At 44.6% G+C, this 13,424-nt stretch overlaps 1 protein-coding gene across 6 annotated transcripts in view; it reads left to right on the forward strand.

The window, feature by feature from the left end:
* CLUAP1 (clusterin associated protein 1) overlaps positions 1–13,424 on the forward strand; it is a 36,256-nt gene that overhangs the window by 12,638 nt on the left and 10,194 nt on the right. For all 6 annotated transcript variants that reach the window (XM_032257945.1, XM_032257940.1, XM_032257943.1 and 3 more), the window contains 3 exons: positions 2,154–2,237; positions 6,495–6,628; positions 10,033–10,174. In XM_032257945.1, the coding sequence (XP_032113836.1) occupies positions 2,154–2,237; positions 6,495–6,628; positions 10,033–10,174 (360 nt within the window). The remainder of the gene's footprint in view (positions 1–2,153; positions 2,238–6,494; positions 6,629–10,032; positions 10,175–13,424) is intronic.

Here is a 13,424-nt window from a genome sequence, read left to right on the forward strand (position 1 = left end):
CCCAGGCTGGAGTGTAGTGGCTCGATCTCGGCTCACTGGAACCTCTGCCTCCCAGGTTTGGCTGATTCTTCTGCCTCAGCCTCCTGAGTAGCTGGGATTACAGGTGCGTGTCGCCACGCCTGGCTAATTTTTGAATTTTTAATGGAGGTAGGGTTTCATCATGTTGGCCGGGCTGGTCTCAAACTTGTGATCTCAAGTGATCCGCCTGCCTCAGCCTCCCATGGTGCTGGGATTACAGGCATGAGTCACTGCTCCAGGCCTAGAGTGGAGTAGTGTTTAATCCTTACCTATAAAGATTTATGGCATTTGAAGCTTACATGCTCAGTCTAATGCTTTAAGATTAAGTGAATTTCTTTCATTCACTTCCTATCAGGAATGCCAGCCATGGCTTCTCTCTCTCACTGCCTTGTCTGTGTTCTGGCATACCCTGGGAGCAAACCGGAAGTGGAAGTCTGGGGAAGAGGGACTTGGGTGCCAGGTCACTATCCCTGCTTATCGTATATTGACTTGGCAGTTGCCACCCAGTATAGTGTGATTGGCAGAACGAAACTGCCACTGACATCTGCTCGCTAAATCAGATGACGAGTAAGGCAACTCCAGGCTTTCCCTGTGTTCTGTTTGTAGTGCAGTGGTGTATGTTTGTCTGTACGTGTCCTTAAGAGACTCAGAGACAGGAGCTGGCTACTTGCTCATTGCCGCTGGAGCTGTGGCATTACTGTGAGACTTCACTTCCATCCCAGGGGGACTCTTTCAACACCGTCCTGTAAAGAATGATGAAGTAACCAGTGGCCGAACTGTTCCCAAAGAAATCGTGAGACCCTGAATATAGTACTTTTCAAATTCTGTGTGTAGTCATGATCCAAGGAAGAGCCCCTAGCCAGTCTTTCACTCGGTAAACATTTACTGAGAAGCAGCACCAGCCACAGGCAAGGCATGAGCTCTGCCTCCTTGACTAAGTCCTCACCCTGCTCTCACGTGTTCCCACCAGTGTGCAAACATGCACCATAGAAGAAAGGGAGCACAAGACCAGTGTTGACGCGGTGCTCCAGGAACCTTGTCTTACTCTATTCAGGCTGCCGTAACAAAACGCAATAAGCTGAGTGACTTGTAAATAACAGACATTTGTTTCTCACAGTTCTGGAGATTGGGAAGTTCTAGATGAAAGCACTAGCAGATTTGGTGTCTGAGAAGGGCTCGTTCCCCACAGTTGGTGCCTTGTTGCTGAGTCCTCACATGGCAGCAGGAGTGAAGGATCTCCCCAGGGTTTCTCTAATGAGGTCACTAATCCCGCTCCTGAGTGTGCCACCCTTGTGAGCTAATCATGCACTAAAGGACTCACCTCCTAACATCATTGCATTGTGGGTTAGAATTTCAACTCACCTCCTAACATCATTACATTGTGGGTTAGAGTTGGGGTCACACAGACATTGTCTATAGAAAACCTCATAAATATATCCACATTAAAATCCCATGTCTCAGAAGTTTTCAGCACTGATATGATAGTCACACGTCTCCTTTGATTGGTTAATGGTTCACGGTAGGGGCAGGGCCATGGTAATTGTTCTTTCCAGTTGTGTTTGTTAGTGATAGGCAACTGAGAGGGACTTCATCCTAAGAAAGATTATAGAGGCTGGCAGGGGATCCTGACAGCAAGCTGAACTGTGCTTAGTTTGGGAGTCACCTGGACAGAATCAGGTCAAGAAGCAAATTTGGGGCCAGGCACAGTGGCTCATGCCTGTGATCCTAGCAGTTTGGGAGGCCAAGGAAGGTGGATCACTTGAGCCCAGGAGTTTGAGACCAGCCTGGGCAACACTGAGACCCTAAATCTATTAAAAAAAAAAAAAAAAAAGCAGCAGCAGTACATTTCAGAGAAAAGATAATGGATGCTAAGTTCAGTTTTGCTCATAGAGTTGGGGGCACATGGGGCCTCTGGCTGAAGAGTAGCACCTTGAGCTCTGGAGAGAGGCTGGATGGGCACTCAGATAATGGAAGACATTATAGGAGGTGATGGTGGAAGTGTTTTTGCATCAGAGATCCACATTGTAATGAAACTTTGGGTAATCAGTCCATAAGGCACATCGAGATCTAGGAATATTGGTTTTGAGAACTCCTTTTCTGAAAATATATGTAAATGATTTTACTGTTTCCCCTAGGAAATGAGAACAGAAGCCATTGCCAGACCTTTGGAAATAAATGAGACTGAAAAAGTGATGAAAATTGCAATAAAAGAGATTTTGGTAAGATGACTTTGCCTTTATATAATGTTTTTTATGCCTGGGACTCAAAAATACTCATTTCTTGCTCGTACAAGACAGAACAAGCTAGGCTTAGTGACAAGGGATGTGTTAGTAGGGAAATGAAAAATTTAGAGGACATTCGAGCCTACCTAGGTGAAATTACTCTCGTTTTTCTTCCCCCCATTATAAATAAGAACGGCTTCTCATGTTATTAAAAATTTGTCAGTTTCAGTAATTTGATAATTTTTAATTCTTCAATAATTTTAATAAATAATCCTGCGTTTTATTTTGTTTACCCAATCCCTCACTGATTAGTATTTAAATGATTTCACGGTTTTCTAAATTCTAAACAGCACTGTAATAAGTAGATGGATCACCATTGTTTACTGCTCACCCACATCAGTTACTGTCTCATCTAGAAGCAATCAGTTGGAAGGCAAATCGTGAGAATGACTCTGGACTCAGATTGCTTGGGTTTGAATTCCACTGTGTGATCTTAGGCAATTTACTTAATCTCTCTGTGCCTCACTTTCCTCATCTGTAAAATGGTAAGAACTGCAGTGCCAACTGTATGGGATCCTTATAAACATTAATCACCACAGGGCATATCAAGCCTCATCTCTGATCCACAATAGAGCTTCAGTCATCATTGGTGATTTATTTTACTCAGTGGACACAGACGATGGGGGCCCCTATGTAAATTTGGAGTAGGCATAAAACAAGAATTTGTTGGGAGGCCGAGGCGGGTGGATCACGAGGTCAAGAGATCGAGACCATCCTGGTCAACATGGTGAAACCCCGTCTCTACTAAAAATACAAAACATTAGCTGGGCATGGTGGCGCGTGCCTGTAATCCCAGCTTCTCAGGAGGTTGAGGCAGGAGAATTGCCTGAACCCAGGAGGCGGAGGCTGCGGTGAGCCGAGATCGCGCCATTGCACTCCAGCCTGGGTAACAAGAGTGAAACTCCGTCTCCAAAAAAAAAAAAAAAAAAAAAAAACAAGAATTTGCTATGAGTTGTACAAAATTCTAAAAATCATAGGCTTTTAAAGCATCAAATTAAATAAGTTAGAGTAATTAATTTTATGGTATAATAGAATGAAATAGGAAACCATGAGTTCTTACTGGCATGAAAAAATACATGAATTTTGAAAGCTGAGGAGGAGCAGGTCATTTCATGCAGTTTCAAAATAGCTTTCCACAAAGTAGTTTTTTTTTTTCCTTTTGTTTTGAGACAGAGTCTCACTCTGTTGCCCAGGTTGGAATACAGTGGCACAACCTCAGCTCACTGCGACCTCTACCTCCCGGGTTCAAGTGATTCTCATGCCTCAGCCTCCTGAGTAGCTGGGATTATTGGTGCACACCACCATAACTGGCTAATTATTGTACTTTTAAAAATTTATTTATTTGTTTATTTTTGAGATGATGTCTCACTCTGTCGCCCAGGCTGGAGCGCAGTGGCACCATCTCATTCACTGCAATCTCTGTCTCTTAGGTGCAAGCAATTCTCGTGCCTCAACCTCCCAAGTAGCTGGGATTACAGGCATGCATCCCTGTAATTTTTGTTTTTTTTAGTAGAGATGGGGTTTCACCATGTTTGGCCAGGCTGGTCTCAAACTCCTGACTTCAGGTGATCTGCCTGCCTTGGCCTCCCAAAGTGCTGGGATTACAGTTGTGAGCCACCATGCCTGGCTCACAGAATACTTACTAATTACAGAGGGAAAAAGAGCTGAGTCTCAGGGAGAAGCCTGCCAGTTACCCCCTTAATCAAGTGATCAAAGTGAACATCATTACAGAACGAATCAAAATTATGCATGCCTGTTACGATGTGGTCACTTGTGAGTATTCCTGCCAACGATGCATACCTGACTCTAATGAGTCAAAGCCGGATTGAGCGGCATTCTACAGATTAACCAGCGTGTATGCTCCCAAAGGGAAAAGGTCCTGAAAGTCAGAGAAAGCTGAGGGGCATTTCAGACTGAGGGACGCTATGGAGATTGATGACTGGACACATAGGTGGCTCCTGTCTGCTGTTGGGACCTTACCAGGGACAAGTGGGGACAGTGGAATGGGGCTGGGGTTAGATGGTGGTAGTGTGTCAGTGCTGGCTTCCTGTTTTGATTGTATTGTGAGGATGTAGGAGAAAGTCCTTATATGTAGGAAATATACAGTAAAGTATTCAGGGTGTTGGAACATCTGGTCAGCAACTTCCTGTCACCTAGGTTGGGAAAAGCGCTTTGTATTTTACAACAGCTTTTCTGTAAATTTTAGATTGTTTCTAAATTTAAAAATTAAGGCCGGGCGCGGTGGCTCAAGCCTGTAATCCCAGCACTGTGGGAGGCCGAGGCGGGTGGATCACGAGGTCAAGAAATCGAGACCATCCTGGTCAACATGGTGAAACCCCGTCTCTACTAAAAATACAAAAAATTAGCCGGGCATGGTGGTGCGTGCCTGTAATCCCAGCTACTCAGGAGGCTGAGGCAGAAGAATTGCCTGAACCCAGGAGGCGGAGGTTGCGGTGAGCCAAGATCGCGCCATTGCACTCCTGCCTGGGTAACATGAGTGAAACTCCGTCTCAAAAAAAATAAAAATAAAAATAAAATTTTTTTTAAATTATATTCTTATGCTTGCCAGTGTTCTAACTGAATCAGGTGAACCCGGCATCAATCGACCCTTAGCACTAATATGTTAAAAGTGGAACACCCAAGAGAGGGCAGGGTTCATTTCTTACAGACATCTCTTAAGACACCTTGCATTATTGGAAAATATCTATGATGTTTGATCATTCTAAAAACAAAACAGAAACAAAAACATGGGTACTTAAAAAGGGTTAGGAAGTATAGGTCATTTATTTCTGAAACCAGAGAAAATTGTTTGTTTACACAACTGTTTTGGACTGTGGATGTTTCTTGTTTGAGAAACAGGTATGTTTAAGGTCAGATAAATTCATTAGGTTTTAATCTGACTTTGGTTCAGGGAAATAGTTGCAATTAACTCAAGTTGTTCAGAAAGGAGATCCACCTCTCTTTCTATGAGGGTGAACTCACATTTCTCCTGGGGGCTTTAAGGCACTTGCAGCAAATGAATAAGGATATGATTATTTTAATGAAAGTATCTTAGAAATGGTTAGTGTACTTAGACCAAAAAAAATCAGACCATAAATGCGTCGTCGATAACAGTGGCTGCTTCCAAAACACGCCATCTCTGAGAATCGTGGAGAGTGCCTGAGCTTCTTAGGCCATTTCTCTGTGGAGCCCATAGCTTTTCAGAGACCTGCAGGAAAACAGTGAGTAACCTCTTTATGGGATGCTACCCATAGGCAAAGTGCCCCATCTTGGCCATTAGGAGCTTAATGCAGGGCTGGAAAGCCAGAACCCGGTGAGGCAGTTGCATGCTCAGCTAGATGGCAGTCCAGATTTCTCATGAAGAGATCGGAGCTCTGAACCAAGGCATGCGACCTGGCTGGCCATCAGACAAGACGCATGTGAAGACAGTGTGCTACCTATGACTCTGCTTGCTTCAGATGAACCTTCTCTTAGAAGAGGATAGGGAGACTTGTGTCACTGTCAGTGGTCTCGTGTCCCCTTTCCCTTCTTTACTCAGCCTCTGTTGCCTAAGGGCCTCTGTCCGACTGTTGCCCTGCGCCCCTTCCAGAGTTGGTGCACACCAGTGTGGCCAGTTGTACTGACTTCAGAGTGCTTTCTCCTTTTTTTTCAGTCTGTAGTCAAGTTTCTGTTGCCAGGGAGAGGGAAGAGGGACCTTCTCTCAATGCCAGCAGGTGGTGGGTTAGGGCTGAGACCAGCTGTTGCTTTCTCTCCCTTCCTTGTAGAGCAGTACTTGTTGTGCTTGTATTGTGTAACTCGGGTGTTTACAACTAGGGGCATGGCCTGAGTGATAAGGCAGACTGACTGTCCAGAGTAATGTGTACCTTGTTCTAGCCAAGCGAGCCAGACGAAAGACTGCAGTCCTCCCTTGACCAGGATGCTCTTCTTTCCATCTTCACTTCTTTCCCTTGGCAGAAACATCATCTTTTCATGGGGATGGGGAAGAAAAGATAACTTTTTCTGGACCTGCGTGACATTCTCCCTGTAACTAGTGGGTTAAGTGAGTCATTGCTTGGGGAAGTGTCTGCTTTATTTGTTTGCTTTTGTGTTTGTTTAGCGTAATGTTGCTATGCCTGAAGAGTTCCAAAATTCTTCTAAGAGGTAGGATGGCTGTTTTTATTGCCACATCATCTCATTATTTCCTGTTAAATATAGACACAGGTTCAGAAGACCAAAGACCTGCTCAATAATGTGGCCTCTGATGAAGCTAATTTAGAAGCCAAAATTGAAAAGAGAAAATTAGAACTGGAAAGGAATCGGAAGCGACTAGAGACTCTGCAGAGTGTCAGGTAGATATGAACACTTGGAGAATGAATAGAAAGATGTCCTGGAAAGTTAAAACAAACTGGGCATGGTGGCTCATGTTTGAAATCTCAGCTACTTGTGAGAATGGGGTGGGAGGTTCTTTTGACCCCAGGAGTTTGAGACCAGCCTGGGTAGCATAATGAAACCCCATCTCTAAAAATTTTAAAAAATTGGCTAGGTATGGTGATACACACCTGTAGTCTCAGCTACTTGGGAGGCTGAGGCAGGAGGATTGCTTGAGCCCAGGAAGTTGAGGGTGCAGTGAGTTATGATTGTATCAGTGCACTCCAGCCTGAGCAACAGAATGAGCCCCTGACTCTAAAAGAAAAATAAAAGTTAGAACAAAAACTAAGAGAATACAATGTGATCTTAACTTCTCAACTGATGAAAAAAGCCTTACGTAAGGGTATATTCACCTCAAAATGTACATGTGTTGCCTGTCCTAACAAGCAGATGGCTAAACTCATTCTCTTTACTGCTTGCAATATGTCTGGAAAGCCACTTAATGCTTGCACTGCCCTTTAAGCTTTTACAGCTTCTTGGAACTCAAGGCAGAGTAAGTGAATCCAAACGGGGAAATCCAGACTTGGTCTCCTAAGAGCTTGCCATAAATTAGGTAGAAACAGAAACATACTCCTGCCCTTTTTTTGGCATAGATTTGAGACTTTATTTAAACCTTGGTCATTCTTCATCAGTCAGTAATTCATCTTTCTTCCTACTTTACCTCATTGGAAATAAATTTCCCGGGAATACTGATGGAGAATAGTGGTACCTCTTCCATGTGTTCCTCGCGTTTCTGGGGTTCTCTCTCTCTTCTCTTCCTCGTTCTGTGCCTCTTTCCCTTGCTGTGTCTTTGTCTTTTCCTCCCCCATGCTGCTGCTCTTTCTCCCTTTTCATTCTCCCTTCATTTTTCTTTCTCTCATGGCTCCTTCCTCTTCCCAGCTGCCTCCTCTGCTTGAATGTGTTTTGCCTATTTGGATGTTGGTGGCTGGCTCCACCCTGGCCACTATCCTGAGATCTGTGGGGAGCCAGCACCTGGAAGCAGCGACAGCAACCACAGGGAGCGGCCACGCTCCTCCCTGCCCAGTGCAAGGCCCAGGCCCTTCCTTCCCCTCCCGAAACCAGTGCTTTACCTCTGGAGCCTTATGGAAGAGAAAAAAAAAAAAAGTCAGTGCCACCATATAGATTTATCTGGTTGACACATTCCACCTTTAAAGCATCAATTCATTTTTGTTAAGCTACAAATCCTTTTAACAGAAAAGTCTCTTTGTTTTGCTCTAGTTCAAAAGATTATAATTATTTCTTAGTTTATCTGCTTATATTTTTAAAAGAGTAGAGTTTTCCCTTTAAGGTCAATAATAAGAAAAAAAAAAGTTCACCAAACCAGTTGAAATCGATTTTTATGTTTTTTTTTTTTTTTTCTGAGACAGAGTTTCGTTCTTGTTGCTCTAGCTGGAGTGCAGTGGCATGGTCTCAGCTCACTGCAACCTCCGCCTCCCTGGTTCAAGCAATTCTCTTGCCTCAGCCTCCTGAGTAGCTGAGATTACAGGCATGGCACCACCATGCTCAGCTAATTTTTGTATTTTTAGTAGAGATGTGGTTTCACCATGTTTGCCTGGCTGGTCTCGAATTTCTGACCACAGGCGGTCTGCTTGCCTCAGCCTCCCAAAATGCTGGGATTACAGTGCCTGGCCTTTTTTTTTTTTTTTTTTTTTTTGAGATGGAGTCCTGCTCTGTTGTCCAGGCTGGAGTACAGTGGCACAATCTTGACTGACTGTAACCTCCCCCTGCCAAATTCAAGCAGTTCTCTGCCTAAGCCTCCCAGGTAGCTGGGATTACAGGTGCCCACCACCACACCTGGCTAATGTTTTGTATTTTTAGTAGAGATGGGGTTTCACCATCTTGGTCAGGCTGATCTTGAACTCCTGACCTTGTGATCCACCCATCTCCATCTCCCAAAATGTTGAGATTACAGGCGTGAACCACTGTACCTGGCCTTTTTAAAAAAATTTTTTATTGTTTAAAAACCTCTTTAGGCTGGGCACAGTGGTTCACTCTGTAATCCCAGCACTTTGAGAGGCTAAGGTGGGCAGATCACTTGAACTCGGGTTCAAGACCAGCCTGGGCAACATGGCTAAACCTCACGTCTACAAAAAATATAGAAAATAGCCAGGCCATGATGGCACATGTCTGTAGTCCCAGCTACTTGGGGGCCTGAGGCAGGAGGATCTCTTGATCCCAGGCATTTGATGCTGCAGTGAGCCATAATCGCATCACTGCACTCTAGCCTGGGTGACAAAATGAGACCCTGTCTCAAAAAAACAAAACAACAGCTTTAATTTATAATAGCCTATGGTCCTCTTTTTAGAGGACTGCTTAAAATTTGTAATGTCCTGACAGAACATTATTATTATTATTATTATTATTTTTGAGATGGAGTCTCGCTCTGTCACCCAGGCTGGAGTGCAGTGGCGCAGTCTCAGCTCACTGCAGCCTCTGCCTCCCGGATTCAAGCGATTCTCCTGCCTCAGCGTTCCAAGTAGCAGGGATTACAGGCATGTGCCACCACACCCAGCTAATTTTTGTGTTTTTAGTAGAGACGAGGTTTCACCATGTTGGCCAGGCTGGTCTCAAACTCCTGACCTCAGGTGATCCGCCCGCCTACGCCTCCCAAAGTGCTGGGATTACAGGCATGATCCACTGTGTCCTGCCTACAGTAGAACATTATACCCAAATAAGATAATTATATGTATTTAATTTGTTGATTTTGAGAGATGTGTCTGGAATGTGATTTTTTTGTCTTCAGAGATGGGGTCTGGCTGTGTCATGCAGGCTGGAGGGCTGGGGTGCTAGGTCAGAGGATCTTCACTCACTGCAGCCTCGAATACCAGGGCTCAAGCCTCCTCCTACCTCAGCCTCCCAAAGTGCTAGGGTTAGAGATGTGAGCCGCTGTGCGCAGCCTGATTATTTTTAACTATATTGACATTATGCTATATTGAAATTTTAAAAAAAAGATTATAAAACTTCTTGGTATATTTAATTTTTGTTTAAAATGCATTCCTACCTATAGTCTGGAAGGATATGTGTCAGATATCAAGCGCTTATACCTGGTGATGGGATTATCGGTAATTTTTACATCATTCTTCATACTTTCAGGATTATTTCAGGTTTTTACAAAGAGCACATCTTATGATGAAAAAGAAGTATCTTCATTTTGTGGGGAGAAACAAGAAAGGAAAATATTTTTAAGTAGTTAAAAGAATGAAGGACCTTCTCTAATTAAGTGTTTCCAAAGAAAGCCACCATGGAGTTTGGAACTGTGAATACCCATTTCAAACTACTGCATATGAATTCACCTTTGCCTTTTTATTTCATTTGTTTGTTTTAGGCCATGCTTTATGGATGAGTATGAGAAGGTTGAGGAAGAATTACAAAAGCAGTATGACATTTATCTGGAGAAATTTCAAAATCTGACTTACCTGGAACAACAGCTTGAAGACCACCATAGGATGGAGCAAGAAAGATTTGAGGTGAGCTTAGCCTGTCCTCTGTTCTGGTGTGTTATTTTGTACTTGGTGACAAGCCATGTTGTTAATATCATTGTGAAAAACATATCAGTACATTTTGCTTCTCCTTGGTCAGTCTGAGGACTGCTCATGTAGTTCGTTGGTTTTGCTGGTAGTGTACCTTCGTGGACTCCAGGGCTGTCAAATATTTGGTGCCATGTTCCATCAGATTTCGTCAGTTAAAAGTACAGACAAGGCTGACTTGAGGCCCATGCGATTGCATAACACTCTGCCCCTAGAGGAGCCGTTGCTTGCTTTCAGGCTCTGTTGTCACCATCTTGAAACTCATAATAATTTCTGAGTGCATTTTATTTTGCACTGATCCCACAAATTATGTAGCTGGTTTCGAGTGCAGATTTAAAAGCTTGCTTGGCTTCGGGAGGCCAAGGTGGGTGGATTACTTGAGGTCAGGAGGTCGAGACCAGCCTGGCCAACATGGTAAAACCCCGTCTCCACTGGAAATACAAAAATTAGCTGGGTGGGCATGGTGGCGCGTGCCTGTAGTCCCAGCTACACGCGAGGCTGAGGCAGGAGAATTGCTTGAACCCAGGAGGCAGAGGTTGCCAAGATTGTGCCACTGCACTCCAGCCTGGGCAACAGAGCAAGACTCCATCTCCAAAAAATGAAAAAATAAAGCCTGCTCGGTCAGTTCACATAAAGATTTTCAAGGCCAGGTGCAATGGCTTATACCTATAATCCCAGCACTTTGAGAGACTTAGGCAGAAGGATCACTGGAGTCCAGGAGTCCAAGACCAGTTTAGGCAACATAGTGAGACCCTGTATCTACAAAGAAGAAAAAAGAAATTAGCTGGGCATGATGTTGCATACCTGTGTTCCCAGCTACTTGGGAGGCTGAGATGGGAGGATTGCTTGAGCCTAGGAGTTTGAAATTGCAGTGAGCCATGGTCATGCCACTGTACTCCAGCTTGGTTGACAGAGCAAGACTCTGTCTCAGAAAAAAAAAAAAAGAGCCAGGTATGGTGGCTGACACTTATAATCCCAGCACTTTGGGAGGCTGAGGCGGGTAGATCACATGAGGTCAGGAGTTTGAGACCAGCCTGGCCAAGATGGTGAAACCCTATCCCTACTAAAAATACAAAAATTAGCTGGGCGCGGTGGCGGGCGCCTGTAGTCCTAGCCACTCAGAAGGCTAAGGCAGGAGAATCACTTGAATCTGGGAGGTGGAGGTTACAGTGAGCTGAGATCGCACCACTGCGCTGTAGCCTGGGCAACAGAGCAAGACACCATCTCAAAAAAAAGATCTTCAAGTCCTGGTTAATTAAATCACCAAAACAGCTCATTAGAGATTGTTTTATAAAGAAGAATTATAGTTTATTGATTGATTGTGGGAAATATATATGGCCTTAAATCTGACCAACTCTCTTACAGGTACCTCTCATCCCAGTGGGTAAGCCCATTTAGGAAAGACTATTTCATACCCTAGCATGAGCTGATAAATGTGGAGTTTAGAGCAAAGGAAATTGAACCAAGTTGTAATCAATTTTTGAATTGTCCTATCCCTTGGGGATACTTCTACTTAACCTGAGAATGGTCATTTAGACTCCATTTTCATGATGAAATTGGTCTGCAGCCTCTGTTTCTCATGCCCTTGACAGCTTTTGGTGTTAAGGTTATGCTAGGCTTCTTACAAGCCTGGGCATTTGAGTTGGGCAGAGCTGGTTTGTCGTCCAGGAGGGCTAACTGGGAGCACCTAATGCACCTGTGTGGACACATGTCATCTGGGCGAGGAATTCGTTACTAGCATTACTCTGTGCCAAAGGCAGGCTATGGAGAAACGATACGGGACAGGCATATTTCGAGGGCACTGGAAAGAGTCTGGAGTTTAGAACATCTTAAATATTTGGGTACCTGGGAAAGAACAGTCAAGGGCAGTGAAAAGAAATCTTGGCCATTTTGTTGTAGCATCTGGGGCCACCTCTGGGTTCAGAGAACAAACCAAACAATATGCCTCAGAGTGGTGGGTAGGTGGCCTTGGTAACTTCCAACGGAGCCCCTCTACCCCACCCTTTCTTCAACAAGTACGTCTCTTTTTCTCCTACTTACTCTCACTTTCTGTCCTTAGAATACCTGTTACCTTGAGACCTCCGTGCCTGAAACACAGTGCTTTATTTTTACTGTTTAGAACAACAATATTTAAAAGCCAGTTTTCTCCCTCCCTCCCTCCATGTCTGTCTCTGTCTCTGTCTCTCTCTCTCTCTGTCTCTCTGTGTCTCTCTCTCTCTGTCTCTATGTCTCTTTCTCAATAGGGTCTCACTCTGTTGCCTGCTACTCTGTCTGGAGCACAGGCTGTGATAATAGCTCACTGTAGCCTCAGACCTCCTGGGCTCAAGTGATCCTCCTTGCCTTGGCCTCCCAAAACATGGGGGTTACAGGTGTAAGCCACCATGCCCAGCCCCCATTCTCTTTCTTGATAATAATCAGGGCCACATTTTTTTTTTTTGAGACGGAGTTTCACTCTTGTTACCCAGTCTGGAGTGCAATGGCGCAATCTCGGCTCACCGCAACCTCCGCCTCCTGGGTTCAGGCAATTCTCCTGCCTCAGCCTCCTGAGTAGCTGGGATTACAGGTATGCACCATCATGCCCAGCTGATTTTTTGTATTTTTAGTAGAGACGGGGTTTCACCATGTTGACCAGGATGGTCTCAATCTCTTGACCTCGTGATCCACCCGCCTCGGCCTCCCAAAGTGCTGGGATTATAGGCGTGAGCCACCGCGCCCGGCCTCAGGGCCACATTTTATGACCTGAGATATTTCCTCCTCCTGTCCCCACCCCAGGAATTAAGATTAGCATTTCTTTCTTTCTCTCCCCATCTTGATCTGTCCCATCATTTAGCATCTTTTGAGCTGAAATCTGAAGGCAGGGCAGGGAAGATAAATGATAAAATCTCTATGTCTGTCTCTTTCCTAAAGTTAGATGTGTCTGTTCTGTGTCCCCAGGCCATCCAGGCACACATGTGGGCATTTAACTCTCCTCAGAAGCAGGGACATGCAGTTGGAGAAGCTTGGGGGTGAGGCAGCTGCTTCACTCTGGGCGCCCCTGTCCACCAGGCCACCAGGTGACCTCAGAGAGAAAGAGAGCAACAAGTTTTGGGACACTGGAGTTGCCCAGGCAGTGTTAATTTTCTTCCCCTTCCTTGAGTTTAGTTCTTTTCTTGTTCTGTAGCACAAACTTAGCAGTCCTTACACAGCAGAG

Source organism: Sapajus apella, unplaced genomic scaffold, assembly GCF_009761245.1.
Source record: "Sapajus apella isolate SASKATOON/1434 unplaced genomic scaffold, GSC_monkey_1.0 scaffold99, whole genome shotgun sequence".
NCBI classification, from domain to species: Eukaryota; Metazoa; Chordata; class Mammalia; order Primates; family Cebidae; genus Sapajus; species Sapajus apella.